Raw genomic sequence first — 25,356 nt, forward strand, 5'->3', positions numbered from 1 at the left:
CCCCTACGTCATGAGATGGGTTGCCAACTGGCTTACAGACAGAACTCGCACGGTAAGAATAGCGGGCTCCAGGTCCGTCCCTAAACCAGTCACAAGTGGTGTCCCGCAAGGCTCGGTCCTGGAACCCCTACTGTTCGGCATATACTTCTCAGAAGTACAGACAAATGCAGGAGGACTATGGCTAACCATGTTCGCCAATGACTGCAAACTGGGAGCCATAACGGACTCTCCTGCTGACAAGGACATCCTCCAAAAGGGCCTTACTGAGATGGACACCTGGTGTCAAAGTCATAGCCTCAAGCTAAATGCCAAAAAATGCATAGTCATCCCGTTTGGGAAAAACAAAACACCCACAAATTACCACATAGGTGGCAACCCCCTTAATACACAAGAGGTAATAAGAGATCTGGAGACCCAGATAGATAGTAATCTCTCCTTTGATAATCATATTGCCAAAGTAGTTAGGAAGTCCTTCTATGTGGTCCACCTAATTACTAAAGGGTTTGCATCTAGAAATAAAGACGTTACAGTGCCCCTCTCTACTCGTCACTCATCAGACCCATCATAGAGTACAAAGCCCCATTTGGGATGTACCTCACAAGACACTTCCAACAGCTGGAGAGACCACAAAAGTACCTCACCAAGAGGATTACTGGCATCAAACATATGTCCTATGCAGCCCGACTGAAAAAACTCCGGCTGTACTCAAATGGCATATCGCTTACTCACAGGTGATCTCTGCCTGACTTACAAAGCCATGTCCAACTCAGAATTGATGGACATGCTCCACCTAAAACAATCCAAGTCACTGCAAGCCACGCGCTCTAGTGAGCTAAACCTCGCCACAACAATAAACAGAACATGCCGGAGAGATAGACTCCTGTCACAGAGACTCCCCATGCCTTGGAACAAAATTCCAAACTACATTAGGCAGAGCCCCTCACTAATGCTCTTCAAGAGAAACCTTGACGAGTGGATGGGTAACAGAAAATACACCCCTGGGATCACTTCATTGGCTCTGCTTGACAGAGGATCAGTTAATTAAATCAATGGGGCGGCGAAAGCAGACACACACTGGCTAGGCTTATAAATGCCCTCGGGCAGATAGCCTAGTACCTACCTATGAACCTATATACATCCTCTATAATAATAGCTAATTTTGCCTGCATACATCTCAGATACCAGACTCTTATGAAATAAAATCAATAAACCATCCTCTCAACTTCTTAGCACAAATATCAACAAAGCCAGAAATATTTGGGGAAGTAGAGGCTCACAATTATAGACATATTTTAAAAATTGCTCCTAGATGGAGAGTTCACAGAATAACGTGAGCGCATAAAGTACAGTTTTGTACCTACCATAAATGTAGATGTTAGAGTGTATACACTGCTGCATTCATTACACTTGGGTTATCCTGCCGTCAGGCGGTTCCCCCAGTCGGCCTGAGTTCCAAAGTCCTGGTCCGGCGTCGGTTGCTGTTGCCTCCTCCCTGACGTCAGTGCGACAGGGGTATACAAGATGCAGCCGATGCCATTTTCTTCAGTTTTTCTTGCCCCAGATGTCAGGTGCCCCTAAATAGGTAGGCAATTCCAACTGCTAATAAAACATACATAAGAAAAGTAAAAAACAACTTACAGCTACCAGCAAATAGTCCCCATAGGTAGTAAGGGTAGAAGACATGGGTACGTACCAGCCAGTAAGAGGGGAAGGAGGGAGGGTAACCTGGACTGCAGCAGTGTATACACTCGAACATCTACATTTATGGTAGGTACAAAACTGTACTATGTTCATCGTGTTACACTGCTGCAGTCATTACACTTGGGTAGAATCCCAAAGCTGAGGAAGGGTGGCTGGTTCTATAAGGCATTAGGGGTGGCTATAAGGCCCTGCAGCACTGCAGTGGCGAAGCCAGCTCTGGATTTAGAGTATAGAGGCAGATGGTAATGCTTAGTGAAGGTATGTACAGAACTCCAAGTTGCTGCTTCCAAAATATCCTTGGTAGGTACTCCCCTGAGGTAGGCAGTTGAAGTGGCCGTTGCCTTGGTGGAGTGAGATCTAATGCTGCTAGGAACAGGTTTTCCATGGTGTGTGTAGCAGAAACATATACAATGTCCTATCCATTTTGAAATAGTCTGTTTTGAAATGGCTTTTCCCTGTGCTCCTGCAGCATATGTTACCAATAATTGCTCAGATTTTCTGAAAGCTTTGGTTTTATCCAAGTAGAAATGTAACTACCTGCGAATGTCCAAAGAGTGCAGTAGTCTCTCCCCTTTATTCTGTGGTTTAGGATAAAAAGTTGGCAGGTGAATAGTTTGGTTTAGAGCCACACTGGATACCACCTTTGGCATAAAAGTAGGGTTAGTTCTTAAAGACACCCTGTCCTGGTGGAAAATGAGGAAAAGTTCCACTGCCATTAGTGCCTTTAATTCTGAAACTCTTCGTGCTGATATTATTGTCAGGAGCAGAGCAGTTTTCCAAGAGATATATTTTAATTCTGCTGTGTTAGCTGGCTCAAAAGGAGGTAAAGTTAATTTTCCCAAAACAAAATTGAGGTCCCAAGTTGGAGTAGGTGCTCTACGGGGCAGTCTTATGTTTTTAGCCCCTCTGAGGTACTGTTTTAACAGAGGATTAGAGAAAATTGGTGGATCTGTGTTGTAATGAGCAGAGATGGCAGAGGGGTGGATCTTGATGGATGAGAAGGAGAGTCCTTTGTCCAGCATCTCAGTTAAGTATTGTAGTATCTGAGGAATGTTTGGGATAAGAGGGTCAAGGCTGTGAGCTTGGTTCCAGGCACAGAATCTCTTCCATTTATCCGAATAGGCTTTCCTGGTACTAGGCCTTCTGGCCTCCAGAATGACATCCATAACAGCTTTGGAGAGAGGCATAGCTTGCTTGACTAAGGAATCTTCCATGCAGCTAGGTTTAAGGTCTTTAGCTGGCTGTGTAGTATTTGTTTGTTGTGCTGATTCAGTAGATGTGGGATTTGAGGCAAAATCCAGGGTGGTTCTTGTGCTAAGCTCCTTAAGATTGGGTACCAGTGATGGCGTGGCCAGTCTGGTGCAATCAGGATCATCTTTGCCTCTTCCTGCCTGGCTTTTATGAGTACCTTTGGCAGGAGAGGTAGAGGTGGGAAAGCATATACTTGTAGGTTCTCCCAGCTGAAAGAGAGGGCATCCACTTTCCATGCTTGCGGATGGTAACTCCTTGTGCAAAATTTTTGTAGCTGGCAGTTTATTGGGGATTCAAACAGATCCATGTCCGGGCTCCACCATTTCTGTGTTATCATTCTGAATATTTGTGTTTTCAACTCCCATTTGTGGGGATCCATGATGTTTCTGCTTAAGTCGCCTGCCAGTGTGTTTTTGTTTCCTGACAGGAATTGTGCTTGCAGATGAACTTGCAGGTTTATAGCGGTGTTCCTCAAGGTCATGGCTTGTCTGCAGAGGGGGTAGGAGTGAGTGCCCCCTTGCTTGTTTATGTACCACATAACTGTGGTGTTGTCTGTCTTTAGTAGTAGTTGTCCTGGATGCAGCAGGTCCTTGAAAGCTATAAGTGCATTTTGTACAGCTAGCATCTCTTTTTGGTTGATGTGAAGATGCCTTTGTTCTGCGGGCCACTTGCCCTGAATACATTTTCCTGCCATGTGTGCTCCCCAGGCGTAATCCGATGCGTCTGTTGTCAGTGTTTGCCTGGCTGTGGATTGTGTAAAAGGCTGTCCCTTGTTGAGGTAACAAGCTTGAGCCCACCATCGAAACTCCTGTTGAAGGCAAGGAATTAGTGGTATAACTGTTTCCAAACTTTGACAGTGTTGAGACCATACATTCTTTAGGTACCATTGTAGTTTCTTTATATGCAGTCTGGCATATGGAATTAGTAGTATGCAAGATGCCATGTAACCCAAGGCCTGCAGAATTTTTCTTGAAGGGAGTTGGGTCTTCGTTGCCATCAATTGAAAGTATTGAGTCAGTTGTCTTTGTCTGGCGTGAGATAAGCCATCTGGGCCGTTGTGTTCAATCTGGCACCCAAGAATATAATCTCTTGTGAGGGCACTAGTTTTGATTTCTTTTCGTTTACTGTGCACCCCAGGCAACTTAATAACTTTTTTACAAATGCCAGATGCTTTAGAAGAATGTCCTTGTTCTCTGCTTGAATCAGGCAGTCGTCCAGGTATGGATAGATTTGAATTCCTGTCTGCAAAATGCAATTACTGGTGCCAGGCACTTTGTGAAGACCTGGGCGCAGTAGATAAGCCAAAGGGTAGTGCAAAGAATTGGTAGTGCGTTGAACCCGCTATGAATCTGAGGCATCTTCTGCAGATTTGTCTGATAGGGACATGCAGGTATGCCTCTTTGAGGTCCAAAGTCACGAGCCAAGCTTTCTTGCCCAGCATGGGAAGAAGCTGCTATAATGTCAACATTTTGAATTTCGGAACATCTAGGTAAGTGTTTAGAGATGAAAGATCCAGAATGGGCCTCCAGGCTTTGTCCATTCTGGGTACCAGAAAGAGTCTCGAGTAAAATCCTTGTCCTTGCTCCTGTGATGGTACCTTTTGAATAGCTCTCATATCCATGAGTGTTGTAATTTGTTTTTGAGCCTCTGCCCATTGATTTGGTGGCAGGTTTGGCATTCCTTTTAACCTTGGCAGCGTGTGAAAGTGGAACCTGTAACCTTGAAATACAATGTTGAGAACCCATTTGTCTTTGGTGATCATTTGCCAATTGTGGCAGAAGAGTGCCAGTTTTCCTCCCAAGGGGGCTGTCAAGAATGATTTGTTTGGCAGCTGTAGTGGGAAGTCATTGGAGCTGTTTTTTTATATGGTTGGGGCCTGTCTTCCCCTTCTTTCTGGCCTGATGCAACCCATTGCCGAGGCCTGTAAGTACCTTGTGTTTGACCTCTACCTGTTGGACATCTGTATCTTCCCCTTTGAGGTCTGTCTGTAACTGGAAAGGACCAATTCTTAGTTGGCCAGTTTCTGCTAAATCTAAGAGGCTGAACCTGTAAGAAATCCTTCACCGTTTGCATAGATTTTGCCTTATCCTCCATTTTCTTTAATACCTCTTCTGCCTTAACTCCATATAACACATCCTGCTGCAAAGGTGCATCCAATAATTTTGCTTTAACATGACCTGGTAACATATGTTCTTTTAACCAAGCATGTCTTCTAATGACAGAACCTGTAACTGCTGCTCTACAGGAGGCCTCTAAAGAATCAAAACCACATTGCAAAGTATGCTTTCCCACTTGTTCAGCTGCATGCAATAAATCCTGCATTTCTTTAAAATTAGGAGGATCTGATTCTGGAAGCATTTTTTGTTTTAACTGAGACAGTAAAAATTGCTGATATTTTAGCATGTGAAACTGGCAATTTAAGGCCCTCATTGCTAAAGTTGCAGACGTATATACTTTCTTTCCCCATCTGTCTAATGCTCTGGAATCTCTGTCAGAGGGAACTGGATTCTTGGCTGATGAGGCCTCAACTCCTTTGAGTCCCTGAGAAATAGTTTCAGGGTCAACTACAGGGCTTTTATACAGAAATTTATGCAAGTCACGGACTCTGTAGTGTCTGTCAGGTTTAACAGGAGCTGGAGGTAAGGAATCAGGATTTAAGCTGGATTCAGTATACACATCATCCACAATATCTAACACTAGCGGAATAGCAAGGGGTCTGTGTTGAATTAATAAGAGGAAGTCTCTGAGCCTTTTCTAGGATTCTGAATAATCCTGGCCTTCCCAGTGGAAATGCTCCCTCGTGGTATGTAGGGTTTCCCCAAAGGACTAGTCCTCAGGTGGAGAGGCTGATGGAATTGATTCCTCAGCATCAGAATCCTCATAAGGGGGTAAAGAGTATCCTAGGTCTGAGGATGAATCAGAAGAGATGGACACCTGGTCGGATGAGTCTTAGTCTGCATCCTGTCTAGGCCTTTTATCAGGAGGGGGATGGGACCTCCTGATCAGAGTGATTAGGTCTTCGGCCATTTTGAGCATTTGTTTCTTAGGCATGGAGGCCTGTCCTAGAGAATGCTGTATTTGTTTCTTTGACTTTAAAGAAGGCTTAGACTTAGCTGAGGGTTTAATGCTTAACTGAGTAGGTCTGAAGACACCCTCTGTAGCTGTGGGTTGCTCAGCTACTCCGGACCCTCTGAAAGGTTAGTCTCGGTAGGCTGAAGAACTTGTGTGTCCAAAGGCCCAGCCATCTCCACGTGGGAGACCAAGGTGGCTTGAGGTTCTATAGAAGCGGTCAGGGGCTGCGAAGGTGCCTTGCTGAAAACCGGAGAACTTGCGACTGGCCTAGACGAGGCTTTATCGTCAGTTTTGGGCCTCGGATGCCTATCCTTGTCTTTGCGCTTTTTGTGTATTCCGGTCGTCGGAACTTCCGACGGCATGGTATAATTGAATTTTCTACCAAAATAATGTCGGGCAAAATCAAACAGACGTTTAATAGTGCGCTTGTTAAACCTAGCACAAAACCGACAACCAGTGACGTCGTGGTCAGGGCCTAGGCATGGGATACAATAGGAATGGAAATCCTTATGAGGTATTTGCTTCCCACAAGAAATACAGTTATTAACTTTTACTGACATCGGTCTGAGGCAAGAAAAGTTTCAACGGGTACTTAGCTTTGTAGAAGACTTCGGTTCTGGATTCGGAATGAAAATCTCAGGTGACGGCCGACCGACACTTGCTAACTGCTTTTGCTTTGTGCACCGCACGGCAAGAAAGACTGAAGAAAATGGCATTGGCTGCATCTTATATAGCCCTATTGCACTGACGTCAGGGAGGAGATGACAGCAACCAACGCCGGACCAAGACTTTGCAACTCAGGCCGACTGGGGGAACCGCCTGACGGCAGGATAACCCAAGTGTAATGACTGCAGCAGTGTAACACGATGAATATCCTGCATTTTCCGAAGAATATGAAGTCCAACACTCGAACGTCTGGTATTATTTAGGGACTGCAATCCTCTACAGTTTACCAGAAAAATAAAACAAAACCACGAGGAAAAAACTCAGCACATTCTGCAGAATTCCAGACAGTTGGCAGATAAGAAGTTTACCTGGTATATCCATCCACAGCCTATAGCGGTTTGCTTGCCAGTAGTTAAAAAAATATATGTTTTACTTTACAGCAGAAATGGACACAGACGTGTGTGGCAGTAACCCTGATAGTATTAAAACTTCATATAATTTTAGACAAGCTAGGGGAGTAGCTATGGGTGTTGCCTGCGCCCCAGATTTTGCAAAATGTATCACGGGCTACTGGGAGTTATTTAAAAGTGAATTCAGTAACTCCTGGCCAGGCTACATACAGTTTTTGGATAACATTTTTATTTTGTGGAGAGACCCTACTGATAAATTAAGTGATTTTGTGGACTTCATCAATAATACTGTGGAATTTCTGAAGTTTAGTTAATCAGTTCAAACTGAATGTGTCCACTACTTAGATGTGGAAATAAGAAGAGAGCAAAGATTCGTTTCCACTATTTACAGAAAATCTACCTTCTCTAACAATTACCTGCACTTTCATAGATGGCATCCTACATACCACAAAAAGGCTATAGTAAAAGGGCAGCTAGTAAGGTTGGCAAGAATGGTGTCGGACTTGGATACCTTTCTTGTAGAGTGTGAGGTATTGTTGTGTAGGTTTTCTAGGAGAGGGTACCCCCAAGAATTTTTAGCAGAAATTTGGGATGAAGTATTGCTCAAGAGAACACATGGTATTTATTGTCATATACTGAGTGCAAACAGTAATGTATATAATATGGAAGAAAGCAACACTAGAACTTTAAAGGTTAATCATAATAGACCATTTACTTAGACATTCATAGGTGACTGTTTGATAAAGAACTGGTAGATCTTTCAAGTAGATAATAGAATTATTAAAGTAGGGAATTAGCCCATGTTGGTTTATATGAAAGATGAGTCATTCAAAACATTATTGGAGAGTTCTAAGAAAAATCAACCAGTTAAGTAACACACCCCTAGGAATGTTTAAGTGAGGCCACTGCGCACAATGCAAAAACATTTTGGTAACTAGTAGTGTTGTAATTAGAAATAAAAAATATTTTGTCACAGGGCATTATTGTTCAGAGTCAAAAAATGCAGTGTAAGGAGCTTTGTGTTCCAAGTGTCCTGCTTTTTATATAGGGAAAACCCAGAGGATGCTTAAGAATCGAATTTATGAAAACATGCAAGACATACAAAAATCAAAGACCAGAAATGCCCTTTTCGGACACGTACAAGAAAAGATCCACCCCCATAAACAGGTCCGAATTTACTATTCAGTCTCAGAACAACACTGTCAAAGTAGTGCCACACACTAAACTCTTGATTGTTACAATGAAAATCTCTCCTTTAGCCTTTATATCCTAAACATCAGAAAGACCTACCAAAAGGTTAGGTCCACTTTACAGACACATAACTTAACTCAACCACTCACTCAAAAAACCCTAGCATCCTCCTTTCTTTTACCATCTCTACTATATGGTGCCCCCCTGCTCACATGCATTCAACTCTCTCTATTGTAACAAGATTCAAGTTTGTTTTTTTTAAAATAGCAAACTTTGCCAGCAATGCTACACATACCTCCCATCACTGTATATCCCTTCAAACACAGCTGGCTCAAATGACCTCACTTCCCAACTTACCTACAACTCATCAGGGCACATAAAATCATAACTAAACCAGAAGATTGCCCATCCCTAGTCTCACTAATGCCCCCCCCCCTACAACCCCACAAAATTCCTCAGATCAGAAAAATGTCTTCTAAAGGTAGAATTACCAAACCTTACGGCTGGCCAAGCTCTTTACTCCATTGCTGTAGCCAAGGTGTGGAATTCCTTACCCAACACAATCAGACCCCACTTCTAACCACACCACTTTCAAGAAGTCTTTGCAAAAATACCTCTCCAGACTACGGCTCTGTACATGCTCAAATAATTCTTCCAGCATTACATGAAACTAGAAACCTCTTCCTACAACTTTAACACTTTGAAATATCTATCTTCACTTAATTTAATTCTTCTCCCTCTCAGTTTTATGCATCCTCAGCTACAAGAAAATTTAAAGAAAAAAAATCCTAATTCTAATTTTATATCAACATGTATATCTTGCACCTGGACGTAAATCATTTTTATTTTTAGTATAATGTTGTTTACTAGCAACTCAAATCTGTTAACTGTCGTTATGTAACTTTTATCTCATCAATGTAAATGAGATATGTGGAGCTTTTTTCCCTGGGCGTCCACTGAAATTGGACACACCTAGGCCCAGTGGACTATGCCAGAAAACAAATGCAAATAAATAAAATAAGGACCACAATTTTGCTTTTGTAGTTATGGAGCAACTAATAAAAGATAAAAGGGATTTTATTACAGAAGAAAATCTTGACAAATGTGAATTAAGATGACAATTTTTAGTTAATGCAATGTGTTTTCCAGGCTTGACCGATTCAGTAGCTATTAATTCTGTTTTAAAGCTGAAATACTATGACAACGCTACATAGTTCACTGGTATTTCTATTTTTACCCTTATGTAAGGTTTTACCTTGCAATCAGTTTTAATTGGTAGGTACAGTATAAATGTATCATGGGTTTTAATTATGTATAAAAAGTGTCATTATAACAGATTAGGTTCTGAGGAAGTTCTATGTGGTGTATAGAACGAAAGCGCTAAATTTATTCTAATAAATTTTGAGTTTGATAAATCCTGTGGTACCAAGGAGGAGGCAACAGTATTCACTTTCCATATATATAAAACCACATGCCCTTGCCATCCGCTGCTGCTTTTCCCCTACAACAATTATCAGTTTCTCTATATGACTAAATAGTCACAGGCTTTCTACTTCTTGCTGCGACACAAACGGGAAGCCAATGAACTTACTGAGCAGGTGCACAACACCTTACCTGGAGGATGCCATTTTTCCCTTTAACTGTTTAACAAACTGAGCTTGTACATTATTTGAAATAAAATAAAGGCAGAAAGGCACCCTAACTAAGAGATGCCCTAGGCTGTCACCTAGTTCACCTATGATTATGGTCTCTTGTCACACAAAACATTACCTTATAAACCCCCACATCTGCATTCTGCGGTGTACTTGTTCCTGTATAAATGACTCGTAATGTAATTTCTAGCCATATCCTGCCAACTCCTTATCCCACAAGCCACACACACACATTGACCTCCCACTGTCTTTTTGTAGACTCTACTCCTCATTTCACCCACGAGCAATCTGGTTAAATGTCTCATGCTCATTCTATAACCACCCCATGACATTCCCAAGAATATAAACAAACATATCCTTTGCTGGACGGTCAGTAACACCCATAGTGAAATTAAACTTCTATGCGGCTTTCACTAACCTAAACAGACCTTTCACATACAATGCCCATATACACACACAAGCAAAACTATTTGGTCTCTGCAACTGAACTACACAAACTGAAGTTCCAGATAAAATATTCTAAAACTGGATCCTTGTATCCATAGCAAAACATCTCATCCATTTGTATACTGACCATTGATAACAGACTCCTCCCTGGACTTCAGGGAAACAAATCTCCTTATCCTTCTGTGACAAAGGAGGTACGGCCACCGGCACAGCTAGCTGGAATTCTGTAAATAATTTTATGTCATTTGTGAATATTAACATGATTTATATAGAAGTATAACAAAAGAAGACACTGCCAGCCTAGCTATCTGGAATTTTGTAAATAATTATGTCATTTGTGAATTATCAACATGATTCATATAAGACACAGTTCTAATACATTTGTAACACGTATGCCAAGTGTATATCAAACTGCTGTTGCAGAAGTGTGTGTTGAAAAGGTTTTTGCAAAGTGCTTAAAATGCAACTGCAACATGTCCTACGGGAATAGAAAAGAAATGTACCTGCACTGTTGTAGCTGTTTAGATGAATACATTTTAACAGTGGAAACTGGAATACAGAAGGGTAACTTCAGAAAAATAGCTGAAATTAAATTACTTTATAGCCATGAATAAAAAGATATTAACTTCATGTTTAAAACTATGGAACTTTCTCTGTATGGTCTTGGAAGTGTTTTATTCTTTTATGACTTCCAGCAAATACCAAGATCTGAGGAAAAGCCCTTGTGTATGTATTTTTACAGGTAGATGCTAAATACTGCTAGCTTTCAGCAGTGGGGGTTTTCACCTGGGATAAACCAAGATGACAACAAATGAGGTAATTCTGCTAGCTATCCCAGCAGTGATATTTGAGATATTAATTTAAGAACTCTGACAGACTCAGAATTCTGTATTCTATTCTGTCTTGGATTTGATCTATTCACTGCACATTTGTCTTGCTGCTCTAATTAAGTGTACTAGGGTATAGTAATTCTCTTACGATATGGTCAGGAATATTGCAAAGCTTAATTTAGATGTTTTTCTTTATTTATTTGAGACTGTCCTGCAATGTTGTTTTAAATATTTCCTGTGATTTTGAAGTCTGCTGTTAGCGTGTGTGTGTGTGTGTGTGTGTGTGTGTGTGTGTGTATTACAAACACACACATATTTAGTATGGTCTTGTTCTTTTATTATTACATATATTTAAACATTCCATTGTGGCCGATCTGTCCACAGATATCCAAGTTCTGAGAGTACTTGCAAATATATTTGGTGACACTGTGTAGGCCACTCCTAATAGCCTTGCTCTCATTCAAATTACCATTTGTATCGATATAACATTACACAGTAAGATTGGACACCCTTTGTTAAGGGCCTTAAAAGTAGCTGATAACGAACTGACTGGTGGCAGTAATAACTACCTTATAGTCTGGGCAGAAGGGGGCATAGCTAGTAAACCTGTGCCAGCCTTGCTACTTGGGCAGGGAACAAGAAGCACTGATTGGACAGAGGGTGCTGGAGGTCTTGGCTTGGCCACTCAGCTGAGATCTCAACTCTATAGCTGTGCTTGTGAGGAGTCTTATTGGGGATCTAGAGAAAGAGGAAGAAACCAGACCCGGACTGACTGTGGTCTCTGTGTGCTCTTAAGGGAAATTGCACTTGATGCAGAAAGCTGCATCTGGAAATACCATGTGCGTCATCCTCCCAATGTACATCCCCCACCAGTGCCAGTGGTGAGGACTGAGGCTCCTTGATTACTGGTCCAGTAGTGGGGTGTCACACCCTCTGTTTGCTATTATATACACAAAAAGTACAGTTTTGTACCTACCATAAATGTAGATGTCCGAACTGGATAGCATCTGCAGTCGTAACAGCTGGGTTGTCCTGTCGTCAGGCAGCCCGTCAGTCGGCCGGATTCCAAAGTCCGGGTCCGGCTTCGGCTGATGTCGCTCTTCATCCGACGTCATCTCTGTTGGACTCCGGGTATAAAGGCATCAGCCGACGCCATTTTCCTCAGTGTTTCTTGCCCCAGATGCCAGAAGCCCTCCTGAAGGCTAAAAATTTTGGATAGATGCCAATGTTTCCAAAAAGGATAGAGGTAACCACAAAAATAAGCATGTATGTACATATATACAAACAAATACACCATAAGAGACTCCCCCCATCAGCTAGCTATTAGGAGGGTAAACACCCTAGGAGTACCTCAGAGGGGAAGGAGGGAGGGTAATCCTGACTGCAGATGCTATCCAGTTCGACATCTACATTTATGGTAGGTACAAAACTGTACTATGTCCTTCATGGATGCATCTGCAGTCATAACAGCTGGGTAGAATACCATAGCCAACTAGGGGGAGGAGGATAAAGGTAGATTATGGTGAGTTTAGGATCCCTTGCAGTACAGCAGTGGCAAACCCTGCTCGGGATCTGGAATATAGAGGCAAATTATAATGCTTGGCAAATGTATGCACGGAGGTCCAAGTAGCCGCCTCAATAATGTCTTTGGTAGCCACTCCTCGTAAGAAGGCTGTGGTAGTGGCTGTTGCCCTTGTAGAATGAGGTCTTATGTTCTGTGGAATTGTTTTTCCATGGAAGGAGTAACAGAATCGTATGCAATTTCCTATCCATTTGGAGATTGTCTGTTTGGAAATAGCTTTTCCTCTCTTCCTGTTGCGTAGGCCACAAAAGTTGGTCAGTCTTTCTGCTGCTTTTGGTTCTGTCCAAGTAGTAGCGTAGCTGTCTATGTACATCCAAGGTATGCAGTATTCTTTCCCTCTGTTTTGTGGGTTGGGAAAGAAGGTAGGTAGGTGGATTGCCTGGTTTAAAGACACTCTGGATACCACCTTAGGCATAAATGTTGGATTAGTCCTCATGGACACTCTATCTTGGTGGAAGATTAGGAAGGGTTGCACTGCCATTAAGGCCTGTAGTTCTGAAACCCTCCTTGCTGAGGTGATTGCCAGAAGGAAAGCAGTTTTCCATGACAGGTGTTGTAAGTCTGCTGTTGCTGCTGGCTCAAAGGGTGATAGTGTCAACTTTTCTAGTACGAAGTTTAAGTCCCAAGCTGGTAATGGTGGTTTCCTTGGAGGTTTTACATTCTTGATTCCTCTGAGAAATTGTCTGAGCAGAGGGTGTGAAAAACAGGAGGATCAAAGCTGTATTCTGCTGAAATAGCTGATGCATGTATCTTGATGGAGGAGTAGGACAGGCCTGAATGGAGAAGTTCGGCCAGATACTCCAGGATGTTAGGCATATCCACGCGTGACACATCTTTTCCTCTTTCAGAACTCCAACTGACAAACCTTTTCCATTTTCCAGCGTAGTTCCTTCTTGTTGAAGGTCTGCGTGCTTCAAGAATAATGTCTTTAACTCTTTGGGAAAGTTCTTGATTAGCTGCTGCTATGTGATGTTCCATGCAGTCAGTTGTAATGTTTTCAGGTTTGGATGTATGGTGCTGTAGTTGTTCTGAGTTAGCATCAAAGGCATCAGGGGTATTGGCCACATATTGTTCCGAGACAAGCTCCTTAGTAGTGGGTACCAGTGTTGTCTTGGCCAGTTTGGAGCTATCAGGATTATCCTTGGATGTTCTTCCTTGATTTTTAGAAGTACTTTGTGTATCAAGGGAGAGGTGGGAATGCATAAGCTGTTAGGCCTTTCCAGCTGAAGGAGAGCGAATCCACTTTCCATGCTAGTGGGTGAAATGTCCTTGTGCAGAATTTTTTTGAGTTGGTGATTGTGAGGAGATGCAAATAGATCTATCTGAGGCATTCCCCACTTCTTTGTAATGGTCCTGAAAATGTCCGGGTGCAGGTGCCATTCGTGAGCATCTGATGTGGTCCTGCTTAAAATGTCCGCTAGAGTATTTTCTTTTCCTGGTACAAATCTTGCCTGCAGCTGGATGTTGTAGCTGAGTGCCAGGGTCCACAGTTCCAAAGTCATTCTGCATAGAGGGTATGAATGAGTGCCTCCCTGTTTGTTGATGTACCACATGACTGTGGTGTTGTCTGTCCTTAACAGCTGGCCCTCTTTGAGAAATGGTCTGAACTCTTGGATAGCCAGTTTTACAGCCAGCATTTCTTTTAGGTTGATGTGCAGGTGAAGTTGATCCTGAGTCCACAATCCTTGCACGCATTTGTCCAGCATGTGGGCCCCCCATCCTAGGTCTGAAGCATCTGTTGTAATGCTCTGGCTTGCTTGACATCTGTGAAAGGGAAGGCCTGGGTTGGAGCGGCATGCCTGGGCCCACCATAGGAACTCCTGTTTTAAACATGGAATTAGTGGGATTTCTGTTTCGAGGCTGTGCCTGTGTTGGGACCATAAATTCCGTAGGTACCACTGTAGTTTTCTCATATGTAGTCTGGCATATGGAACCAAAATTATGCATGATGCCATGAAGCCCAAGGCCTGCAGAACTTTTCTTGCTGTTAATTTGTTCAGCTTTGTTAGTGACAAGAAATAAAGAGGGAGTTCTTTTGTTTTTCTGTAGTTAGGAATGCCATTTGTCTCACTGTGTCCAATTCCGCTCCCAAGAATGTCCTTGTTTGGGATGGTATCAGCCTTGACTTTTGTAGATTGACTGTGTATCCCAGTGCTTGTAGCAAGTAAATGACCCTTTGCAAATCTGTTGTCAACTTGCTTTTGTTGTCCCCTTGTAGCAGGCAGTCGCCCAGGTATGGGTAAATATGAATTCCCTGTAGTCTGCAGTATGCGATTACTGATGCCAGGCATTTGGTGAATACTCTGGGCAGTAGATAAGCCAAAGGCAATGCTGAGAATTGATAGTGCTCTGATCCTGCAAGAAATCTGAGGTATCTTCTGCAGATTGGTCGAATAGGGACGTGCAGGTATGCCTCCTTGAGATCTAGAGTTACCAGCCAACACTCCTTGCCCAGCATGGGAAGAAGTTGCTGTAGGGTCAGCATTTTGAATTTTGGGACAATGATGTATGTATTCAAGGTGGACAGGTCGAGAATTGGTCTCCAACTTTTTTCCTTTCTTGGAACTAGGAACAGTCTGGAGTAGAACCCCTTTCCTTGCTCTGCTGTAGGCACTTTTTCCACAGCTCTCATGTTTGCTAACTCCATTATCTGTTGTAAAGCTTCTGTTTTTTGATTTGGAGGTAGATTTGGCATTCCTCTTTTGACTGGTATAGTGTGGAAGTGGAATCGGTAGCCTTGATGTATAATTTGCAGAATCCACTTGTCTTTTGTTATATGGTGCCAGTTCTTTGCAAATAAAGTTAACCTTCCGCCTAGTGGGGCTGCTATTTGTTCCCTGGTAGGCGGTTTTAGGAGTAAGTCACTGTGGCTGTGTTGAAGTAGTGGCAGTGGCTGTGTCTGTGCCTCTGTTGTTACCTTGCCACTGTCGTCCTCTGTAGGCACTTCCTCTGGTTTGGTTTCTGCCTCTGGAACGTCTATTCCTGCCCCTTTGAACTCTTGTGGAGTCAGGAAAGGACCAATTCTTGGCAGGCCAGTTCCTGCTAAACCTTGGGGTTGAACCTGCAGGAAATCTTTAACAGTTTGAACTGATTTTGCCTTTTCTTCCATTTTCTTCATAACCTGCTGGGCAGGTGCACCAAACAAACTTGTCTTATCCATAGGAGCATCTAACAATTTAGCTTTAACATGATCTGGTAGAGCTTGCTCCTTTAGCCATGCATGCCTTCTTATCACTGTGCCAGTCATGGCTGATCTAAATGAAGCCTCCAGTGCATCATAGCCACATTTTAAGGAATGGTTACTAACCTGTTGTATATTATTTACCATTTCTAATACATATTTCTTATCAAGAGCTTCATCAGTGGTTAATTTTTTAGTTAACTGATCAAGCATAAACTCTTGGTATTGTATCATGTGAAACTGGCAGTTTAAAGCTCTAGCTGAGAGAGTAGCTGAAGTGTATACTTTTTACCCCATCTGTCTAATGCCCTTGCTTCCCTTTCAGAAGGAGTAGGTTTTTAGCTATGGTTAGGCAACTGCCTTGGGACCCTGGGATATAGTTTCTGGGTCTGCAAGGGGTCTTGTAAAGGTGGTGATGAGTGTCAGGCACCCTGTAAAATCTGTCTGGTTTGGCAGGGGCTGGGGGTAATGAGTCTGGAGCAGAGCAGACATCATTAAAAGCGTCATCTACCACAGAAAGAACAGGAGGTATAGCTAAGGGCCTGTGTTGTGGAAGGTGTAGAAAGGTTCTAAGTCTTTTTCGGGAATCTGAGAATTCTTGTTGCTGCCATTGGAACTGCTCTCGCATGGCATGCAAGGTTTCCCCAAAGGAGAATTCTTCTGAATGGGAAGCAGCTGGAATGGATTCTTCAGCATCAGAATCCTCAAAATTGGAGAAAGGGGCCTCTGGCTGGTCAGTAATGTCTGATTCATCTGCAGAATCCTCAGAGGACACTGGCTCAGGGGGCTCTGCCCTAGGTCTCTTATCTGGGGGCTGAGAGGCCCTGTCTGGGTGAGATTGAGATCCTCTAATTAAAGAAATCAAATCTTCTGCCAAGGTGAGCATTTGGGAACTAGAAGAGGGCCTGGTTGGGGGTGGTTTAACAGGCACTGATTTGGTAGTCTTGGCTGCTTTAGCCCTGGCGAAGGCCTTAATGGACATGGCTGCTGGAGGCCTAGCAGCACCACGTGCTGGGGTAGAGACATCCAGGGGAATGGTGTCTGATAAGTTAGTGGGTAAAGTTTCAGAGGCCGATTCAAGATTTGTAGCAGGGGCCTCAAGTGTAGAGATAGATTCGGCTGTACCTAGATCAGTTTTCTCGGTTTCGGCCGAAACCGAGACACTCGCGGTTTGCTTAAGCGTGGTTTCAGCCGAAACCGCGGACCGCGAGTGTCGGTCTTTTTCTTTGCGTTTTTTGGCAGAAAGTGTAGTCGGAGGTTCCGATGACATAATGTAAGCAAAGTCAGAACCGAAAAACTGTTCTGCAAACTCCGACCGACGCCTAAGCGTTCGTCGGTTGAAGGAAGCACAGGCCGAACAGGCTGCTACGTCGTGGGCTGGGCCTAAACAAGGCAGACAGTAAGAATGGAAATCTTTATGAGGTATTTGTTTCCCACAGGTTAAACAATTATTAACTTTTTCTGACATCGGCTGAGGCAAGAAAGAGTCCCCAACGGGGTACTTAGCTTTAGAAGTCTTCGAAGTAGTATTCGGTAGAAAAAATCTCTGGATCCGACCGACCGGCACTTGCGAACAGCTTCTGCTTCGGGCGCCACGCGGCAAGAAAGACTGAGGAAAATGGCGTCGGCTGATGCCTTTATACCCGGAGTCCAACAGAGATGACGTCGGATGAAGAGCGACATCAGCCGAAGCCGGACCCGGACTTTGGAATCCGGCCGACTGACGGGCTGCCTGACGACAGGACAACCCAGCTGTTATGACTGCAGATGCATCCATGAAGGACATCAGAGGAATACAGTTACCACCAACAGTTAGCTCCTAACAGCTTTGGGAAACCTTTTTCCTCTTGCAAGCAGCATATACCAAAACCCTAACCACCTGACACCCCACTGGAAAAACCTCAAGTTCTGATGGCACTTTACAAATATCCGCCAAACAACCTTTCATCCCCTTCACCACATCTACAGTCATCCTCAAGACCAAGTCATCATTTTGGTTATCTACCTACAACAAAAACTTTCTCAGCTTTACCCTTCTGCTTACTTGGACAATTTGCAAGTTAACCAAAAAATTAAAAAACTTCTTCAGATGATATCCTTTTTACCTCAAACATAGTACTGGATTCAAAACATATACCCAGTTTTTATACTGCTAAATCAATCAACATAGAAGTATATGAACTTGCTTCCTGGAAGACCTTTATCACAGCTTCAGTGCACAAAGCTGAACATTCCGATTTAGGATACTTCAGGCCTACTGCAATGTCGTTACCCCTCTCTAAGGTACAGGAAAAATGCACCTGCCTGTTAACAGCACCTCCATAACCATAACTTGACATCTAACATTTACAGCACTGTTTCAGACTGGGCCACGGTAATGAAACATACCTGCATTTATACTTGACAAATCACCACTGAGAACACCTGCACAATGGCTAAGGGAGTACAATATTTCTAAACTGGTCAAAACCCTGTGACATGGCCATAAACTGTCATTTGGCTTAAGCAGTAAGCCTCAAAAAGCTTAGCTGCATCACCCCAAAATAATAGCCGGTTTCCCCTAGCACTTAAGATTGTTTTCACACAACCAGTATTTGAATTTACAGTCTCCATCTGTTAACTCTGAATCTGAAGGCTGGTAGTGAATTAGTATGTTGATGTGAAATGGGAGTCTATTCCAAAACCCCAAGAGGCACTGGATCGCGTACCCCTCATCAGGGCCCATAAGGCATTATTAATGCGGCAGTGCGCGTTTAAGGTCTTTAGAGGAAGTACATACAGAAGTAAAAAGTCATGCGTAGAATGAAAAAATAAGACAACCCCCCCAAAAACAAATGTGTAAGAAGCTAAAAGCATACAGAGAGGGTTTTAATCTTCTCAGATAACTTAAGATGCCTAGTCCTGTGACTTTCCTGGTGAGGCATCATGGAGTTCTTCAAATGTGGCCTGGTTGCTTATAGAGGTACATGCCCAAAGGGGCATTATAAGCATGACTCCACTGCACAGACATATAGAGCTGCAACTGCAACACAAATGTCTAGAATTTGATTAGCAGACCCAGCACTAGAGAAGACCTCACCAGAGAGGCAGAGGAATGAAGAGACATAGCCTATTTGCCTTTCCTGGGGTAGGGGATTAAGGGCAGTCAGGAAACACGCAAGGACACAATATTACCCTGGTGGAGGCCTGGAAACCACTTTACCTGCTTTGGGGATGGGGGTGGGGCTGCTTGCTAGCAATGATCCTTGTAAAAATGGGGCAGCCCACTGCACAGCCTCCTTCCTTGCTTAGTCAAGCATGCATGAGAGAAAAGGCCATAAAAAGGAAAAATCCTCAAATTATCCCCAATGGTTGTGTAAATGACAGCCCCTATGGATCAACCCTCACCCTGATGATGGGAAACAAATGGCCAATTGGTTAGGAGGGAGCTGAAGATTAAAAGATGGAACAAAGGGGGGGGGGGGGCATCAATGATTTAACAAGGGATGAAGAAAGTGGAACTTTTTTTTTTTTTTTTTTTTTTGTGGGAACTAGGTGAAATACAAGGGGTCACAGCTGTACAAGACAATAGCATTTTCTAACCATCATTGAGACTAACCCAGTCACCAAACAAACAAAATATGGATCACTAAAGAAGCTGGGATTCATAATGCACAAGAGAGTTTGGAAATTGCAGCCATCTGTAACTTACCTTAGCTGTTTTGCATATGTTTGTTCTATTTCAGTCCTTTCTTTTACAAATTTCACATATTTCTCCACCAGGTCAATTCCCCACTGGGTGTGCCGTTCAATGTTGTCATACTGATCCTAGGGAAGGAATAAATAAAAAAAATTAGAACCTCCAGGATTACTGCCAGAGGGACATGTAAAGGACACTCTCAGATACCAAGCTGTCTTGGTACAAATGCTGCCATTTCCACAAAGAGCCGTGGGTCACAATGAACCACCAGTACTTTACAGCAAATTTACAGACTAAGGGGCAATGTCAGAAAGCAGCCTACAACCAAACATTTTTATGTTCTGCAAAGCAACAAGCCTCTTAGACTCAAGCAGGACATCCATTTTACTAGTTCGACTATCTGATGCATTTGTGCAAAGCCGTCTGAGAAATTAAACCTATTTAACATCTGGGCAACCATCTCAGCTCATTAATCATATACCAATCACTTCTAATCTTGACAAATCCCTTTATCACTGTTAACACATTCACAATGCCAATATCTTTTTAAAGTTAGGAGCTCAATCAGGATTTGAAAAAAAAAGAACACATTTCAGGATCCAGAACCGGGCTTATTTCTAGTAAATGTGAACATGTATGATTAAATATAAACTAACTGTGCACATAAGAATAAATGAGAGCCAAGTAACACTCTTTCTCGTCTTCAAAAGTTTTGCAGAACAGTGCATCAATGTTATTAACAAAATATTTCCATTAACAAATATGGTGATAGCTTCACTGTGTCAGCTAACACAGGAAATTAGCACTATAAACTGCTACGAAGCTGCTTCCTGTAATCCAGGGTTCGACTCTCTCAGCCTCCATCTGCCTAGAACTATTAAGAAGACAGAACTCCCAGACGAAGTCTGAAAAGGTCCAAGTGCTTCAGTGTTGTACTCCAGCGAACATGCATGCAGGGATGATCAGAAATATTTACCGAACTGCAGCTCATCGAGTTGTAATACAACAAATCCGACTAAGTGAATGTCCCTTCAAAGCATTAGTATAGGTCCTGCAAGGGGGGGGGGGGGGTCAGTGCAGGGCTCAAATAGTCCACGGAATTGTCTAGTAATCTTTTTAATGCATCTCTCTCTCTCATACATACACACACTCGTTGGCAATACAATCAGTAAAACACTTTCACATCAGAAACGGATACAAAATCTTTTTTTTTTTTTTTTACTTTTATTTTTTCTTTCATTTACCAGGTTTGTCCGACTGGACTGCTGTGAAGCTTGAAGGTTACTGAAGATGAGGGCAGCACAGAGGAGAGATGGCAGTAGGAAAGTAGATACGTCTTCTGTTTAGACCCGTATGGTAGGTTGTTGCTCTGTAGACAATATCTAGTTTTTGTTGCGTTTTCCTTTTAACGTGTCACACATTGTGGTTGAATTTCAAATAGTCATCTAGGAGGACACCCAGTAATTATGTGCATTTCACCTGTTCTATCACAGTGTTGTTGACACAGACAATATTGAATAGCGTTCAATACTGAATAGTGTTGTTTTGGCAAAGAAGTGCTTTTGTATCAAGAGCAGCAATTAAGTTTTTTTTTTTTTTGGTACTATTTAGTAATAGTCGTAAATTACTTGGTCATGTTTCAGTCAATAAGAAGGATTCATTGTGCAGGGTCTTGGGAGTTTAGAGAGATATTTGGCATAGCAGATTAGGGTAGAGTCGGTCATCAGCGTACTGAACTAGGAAAGAATTCTTTTTAGCATAGTAGAGGACATTGATGAATACATTGCAAAATATGGGGTTTAGAACAGATACTTGTCGGACATCAATAGTTACTGGCAAGAAGACAGAGAAATCATTTTTCCATTTCACTGCCTGTGTTCTGTTAGACAGCTATGGAACCATTGCAGTGACATGGTCACCTCTTAGGACGACAGAGTTAAAAGAGTTTCTTGTGGGACACAGTATAAGTCTGGGAATATGGTGGAGACTAGGGTTCAAGAGTTTCCAAGAGTGTTGACAGCATTAACAAAATTCAGCAAAGCAGTAGTTGTGCTGTGATGATGGCGATGGAAGCTGTGTATTGTTGAATGAAGCTAGTTAGATTAGATTAGTTGAGTACAAATACATTTTCTAATATATTTGATAGGGGACATAAAACGGCAGTTGGCCTACAGTCTGAAATATCTGTATTGATTCCACCCTTGTACAGTGGATTAATACGCAATTTTTTTCTATAGCAAGCAGGCTTAAATTGATCCATATCTGAAAATAATCAAAATAAAAACTGCATATGCAATAGCCACAGATGCTATTTTATATTTGCCAAGAAAACTGTCAGAGGCAGTTTTAGTAGGCTTTCATTTTGGAGGTATTTTTTAATGGTATCTGATGGAACTGTCTAGAAAGAGAAATGTTGAAGGAGGTTATTTGATTGAGTACAATCTGAAGAGATCGATCAGTTGGTCGATTGTTAGTGCCTGTAGAAAGTGTATATGTGTTCAATTGGTTGGCTACGGTATCATTTTACGTCTGTGTTTCGTGTTGGCATTGGCTGTGTAGCTTGTCCAGAATTTCAGAGTTTGAGGGAGACATAGAACAGCTTTGGATTATTAATGTGCGCGTTCTGATTTGTTGAGTAGTAGGCAAGAAGTTACTTTGTTAGGTTTACTAGGCTGTGTGTTAGCTTCTTTCTATATGCTAGTAAAAGTTGGAACAGTTTTATTTTTTGTCCCGACATTCCATGTTATGTCGCCGTTACAGGAGTTGTTCAGCTGCTAAGAACAGCCACTGGGCAAGGATGGCTTTGACTCTTTTTATTCTGAGACGGACTAATGTGTTTAGAACACCTAGTAAGATTTTGGTGAACTCAGACTGCATGATCTACAGGGAGATTCTTAGTGTCTTCATGAAAAATCAGGTTCTCTTACCAGGCTGTAATGTGTTTTGGGGCTGCTGCTTTAGCTCCTTTTGTTGCAGACTGGTAAGCAACCACTTTGGCGGTCTGTCAGTCGCACAGGATGACATTTTATTTGGAGAGGATATTAAGAAACAATCGAGGGTTGATTAGCTTTGGCTTTGTTATATCTAGCTGGTGTGGTTATAAGGAGGATGAACTTGTACGGATGCACATTACTGATTGGATTTTCAGACTGTGTGGTTTGCAATCTATATTCATATCAAATAACATTGTGGTTTTGTGATGGATTTTTGAGGAGGCCCAACAAAGAATATCTTCCAGTGTTTTAGCATTGCTACCTGGGGGGTACATATTATATACAACATATTATACAAACTCATATCATGATCATCTTGTGAGGTTTAGTTTTAGCATGGTTAGTAGGCTTTCATTTTTTTTTCAAAAATTTTTATTTTACATTTGCAAAAACCATAACCATTCCATATTTACAAAATGACCATATTTGCATATTACAAACATACCTAATTACAACATATACAAAGATGCTTTCCCAATTAATTTCTTTAGTCTAAAAACAGCACATACAAAAATGATGCTTCATCCATAGTTAAACTGTGTACTCGTGGGAATACTTCCAGTTCATAAGATATGGTGTACCTGGTGCTTTATGCTAATAAGAGGTTATAGGACTGTTCCCAGATTGCTCTGACTTTCATATTTTTGTTTCTTTTGTCCAATACTATTTTATGTGCTAGTAGATGTTTAATAGCAAATTTCTTGAATTTCTCCCAAGAGATACTAACAGGATCTAACCATTTGCGAGCTATACATAGCTTCATTAATAAGAAAATCTTTATAAGTGGGTTGGTTTTGTTTTCCTGAGATGTTGGCCGGGAGGATGTGTAAGAGTAAATTCCCATGTTACCGTTGATGCTTGATACCCCATTTTTTGCAGTTGTAACTTAAGGAAATTCCAAAGCTTGAAAACACATTTACATCTCCAGAATATATGTATTGGGTCTGCAATCTGGTCTTTACAGTGTGGACAGTATGGGGACTTAGTTGCATTGAATTTGTAAAGAATTGCTAGGGTGAGGTTTTCTGGTTTTGACAAAGTTGGCAGGGTGTGGGGGAAACAGCGATATACAGTGTGTTTACTATATAAAATAGCAATATCACCAGTTTATTTGTTGGCAAAGTCTAATCTGATAACATTATACAGCCAGGTGAGGCCACTTCCTTCACATTTTCTTAAGTGGCAACTAAGATATCTGAGGTGTATACTGCCATGTCGACAGGGTTGTTCATCTAACGCCCTTATGTTGACACATGTACACCGGAATACCTAAATGTCGAATGGCCATAAAAGCAATTTTTTCCCAGGGAAAAAAAAAAATTGCTTGGCCATTGTAGTGCAATCTTGGAGTTGGTATATTTAAGTAGGGGGGGTATAGCCCCCCACTTCATTGTGTCTGTTGGCTTGTTTTGGTTTTTGTTCGCCCAGCAATTTTTTTACCTGGAAATAAAATCACTTTTGTGGCAGTTCGACATTTAGGTATTTCAGTGTACATGTGTTGATGTAAGAGCGTTCGATTAACAGCCCTGTCGACATGGTAATATAAGCACGATAAACCAAAAAGAAGATGAAGCCAAGAAAACTGTTCCTCCGATAACCAAAACAAGTCCATACAAATGCTGCACATGAAAGATATAATCCAAAAGTTGTTTATTTAAGCAAAACGCCTATCTTGCTTTTCGTCAGTGACATCCACTAACTTCCTCAGAAATTTAAAAAGTGCGCCATTTCCACAATTGTTTAAATACTGAATAGTGACGTCATTTTCTTAACAAGACAGTGCATCCAATATACCCAAACATCACAACATTAATATATACTTAAACGTTTATATAAAATACATGTGCCAATTCTGGCTTCTAACTAAAACCAATAAACATTTTTATTTATAAAATATCAAAATAAATAACATTATGATCATCTAACAAATCTAAAATCTCAATGCTACAGACACGCCTCGTAAAATTATCTTTTTAAACTCCCAAACTTTAAAACACTAGCTATAGACAAAGTGTCATTAAGACCTGGATAATGGTAAGCATCTAATTGTATTTGCCATACCAATTCCTTGATTTCAAGTAACACAGGTTCAATACCCCCCTTGTCCTGTGACCGCAACTGGTCGATTATCAAAAAGTTAAATTCATGATCCGAACATTCATGAATATGCTTTGCAAGGGCGTTATCCAATTTAGCCTTACGAATAGCATACAAGTGCTCATATAAACGCTCTTGTAATCTCCTGTCCATTTTCCCAATATAGAAAACAGGACCAGAAGTACATTTGGCTAAATAAACCACATGAGCACTAGCACAGTTGAACCTACCCTTGATGTAAAATTTGGAGCCCCTAACCATAAAAAAGGTACCCGCCTGAATATAACGACAGTACTTACACATGTTACATTTATACATCCCTGATCTAGAAAAGGACAAAGGGGTACCAGACTCCAAAATCTGTTTAAGGTTCAATCCTCTTTTGAACACTGCCCTGGGTACTTGTCCAAACTTAAACTGCAACTGGTTATCGGATATAAGAAAGCTCCAATACTTCTTGATTATAGACGCCACTTCTATTGCATCCATACTAAACGGGGTGATAAAACTGCTACAAACTGGGGAAACTCCCTTTGCCATAGTGTAGGGGGGTCTCAATGTGGTTGACCTACCACTCAGAATGGGTGAGTAAATACCTTGCGCT

General features: G+C 41.9%; 1 protein-coding gene across 4 annotated transcripts in view; it reads right to left on the reverse strand.

Moving 5' to 3' along the window:
* The window catches only part of TRIP10 (thyroid hormone receptor interactor 10), a 1,409,323-nt gene that overhangs the window by 904,589 nt on the left and 479,378 nt on the right, over positions 1–25,356 (reverse strand). For all 4 annotated transcript variants that reach the window (XM_044084721.1, XM_044084722.1, XR_006366390.1 and 1 more), the window contains exon 2: positions 19,675–19,790. In XM_044084721.1, coding sequence (XP_043940656.1) covers positions 19,675–19,790 — 116 coding nt within the window. The remainder of the gene's footprint in view (positions 1–19,674; positions 19,791–25,356) is intronic.

The sequence above is a fragment of the Protopterus annectens genome, chromosome 9.part0, assembly GCF_019279795.1.
Source record: "Protopterus annectens isolate FY-2018-M chromosome 9.part0, PAN1.0, whole genome shotgun sequence".
In the NCBI taxonomy this organism is placed as follows: domain Eukaryota; kingdom Metazoa; phylum Chordata; order Ceratodontiformes; family Protopteridae; genus Protopterus; species Protopterus annectens.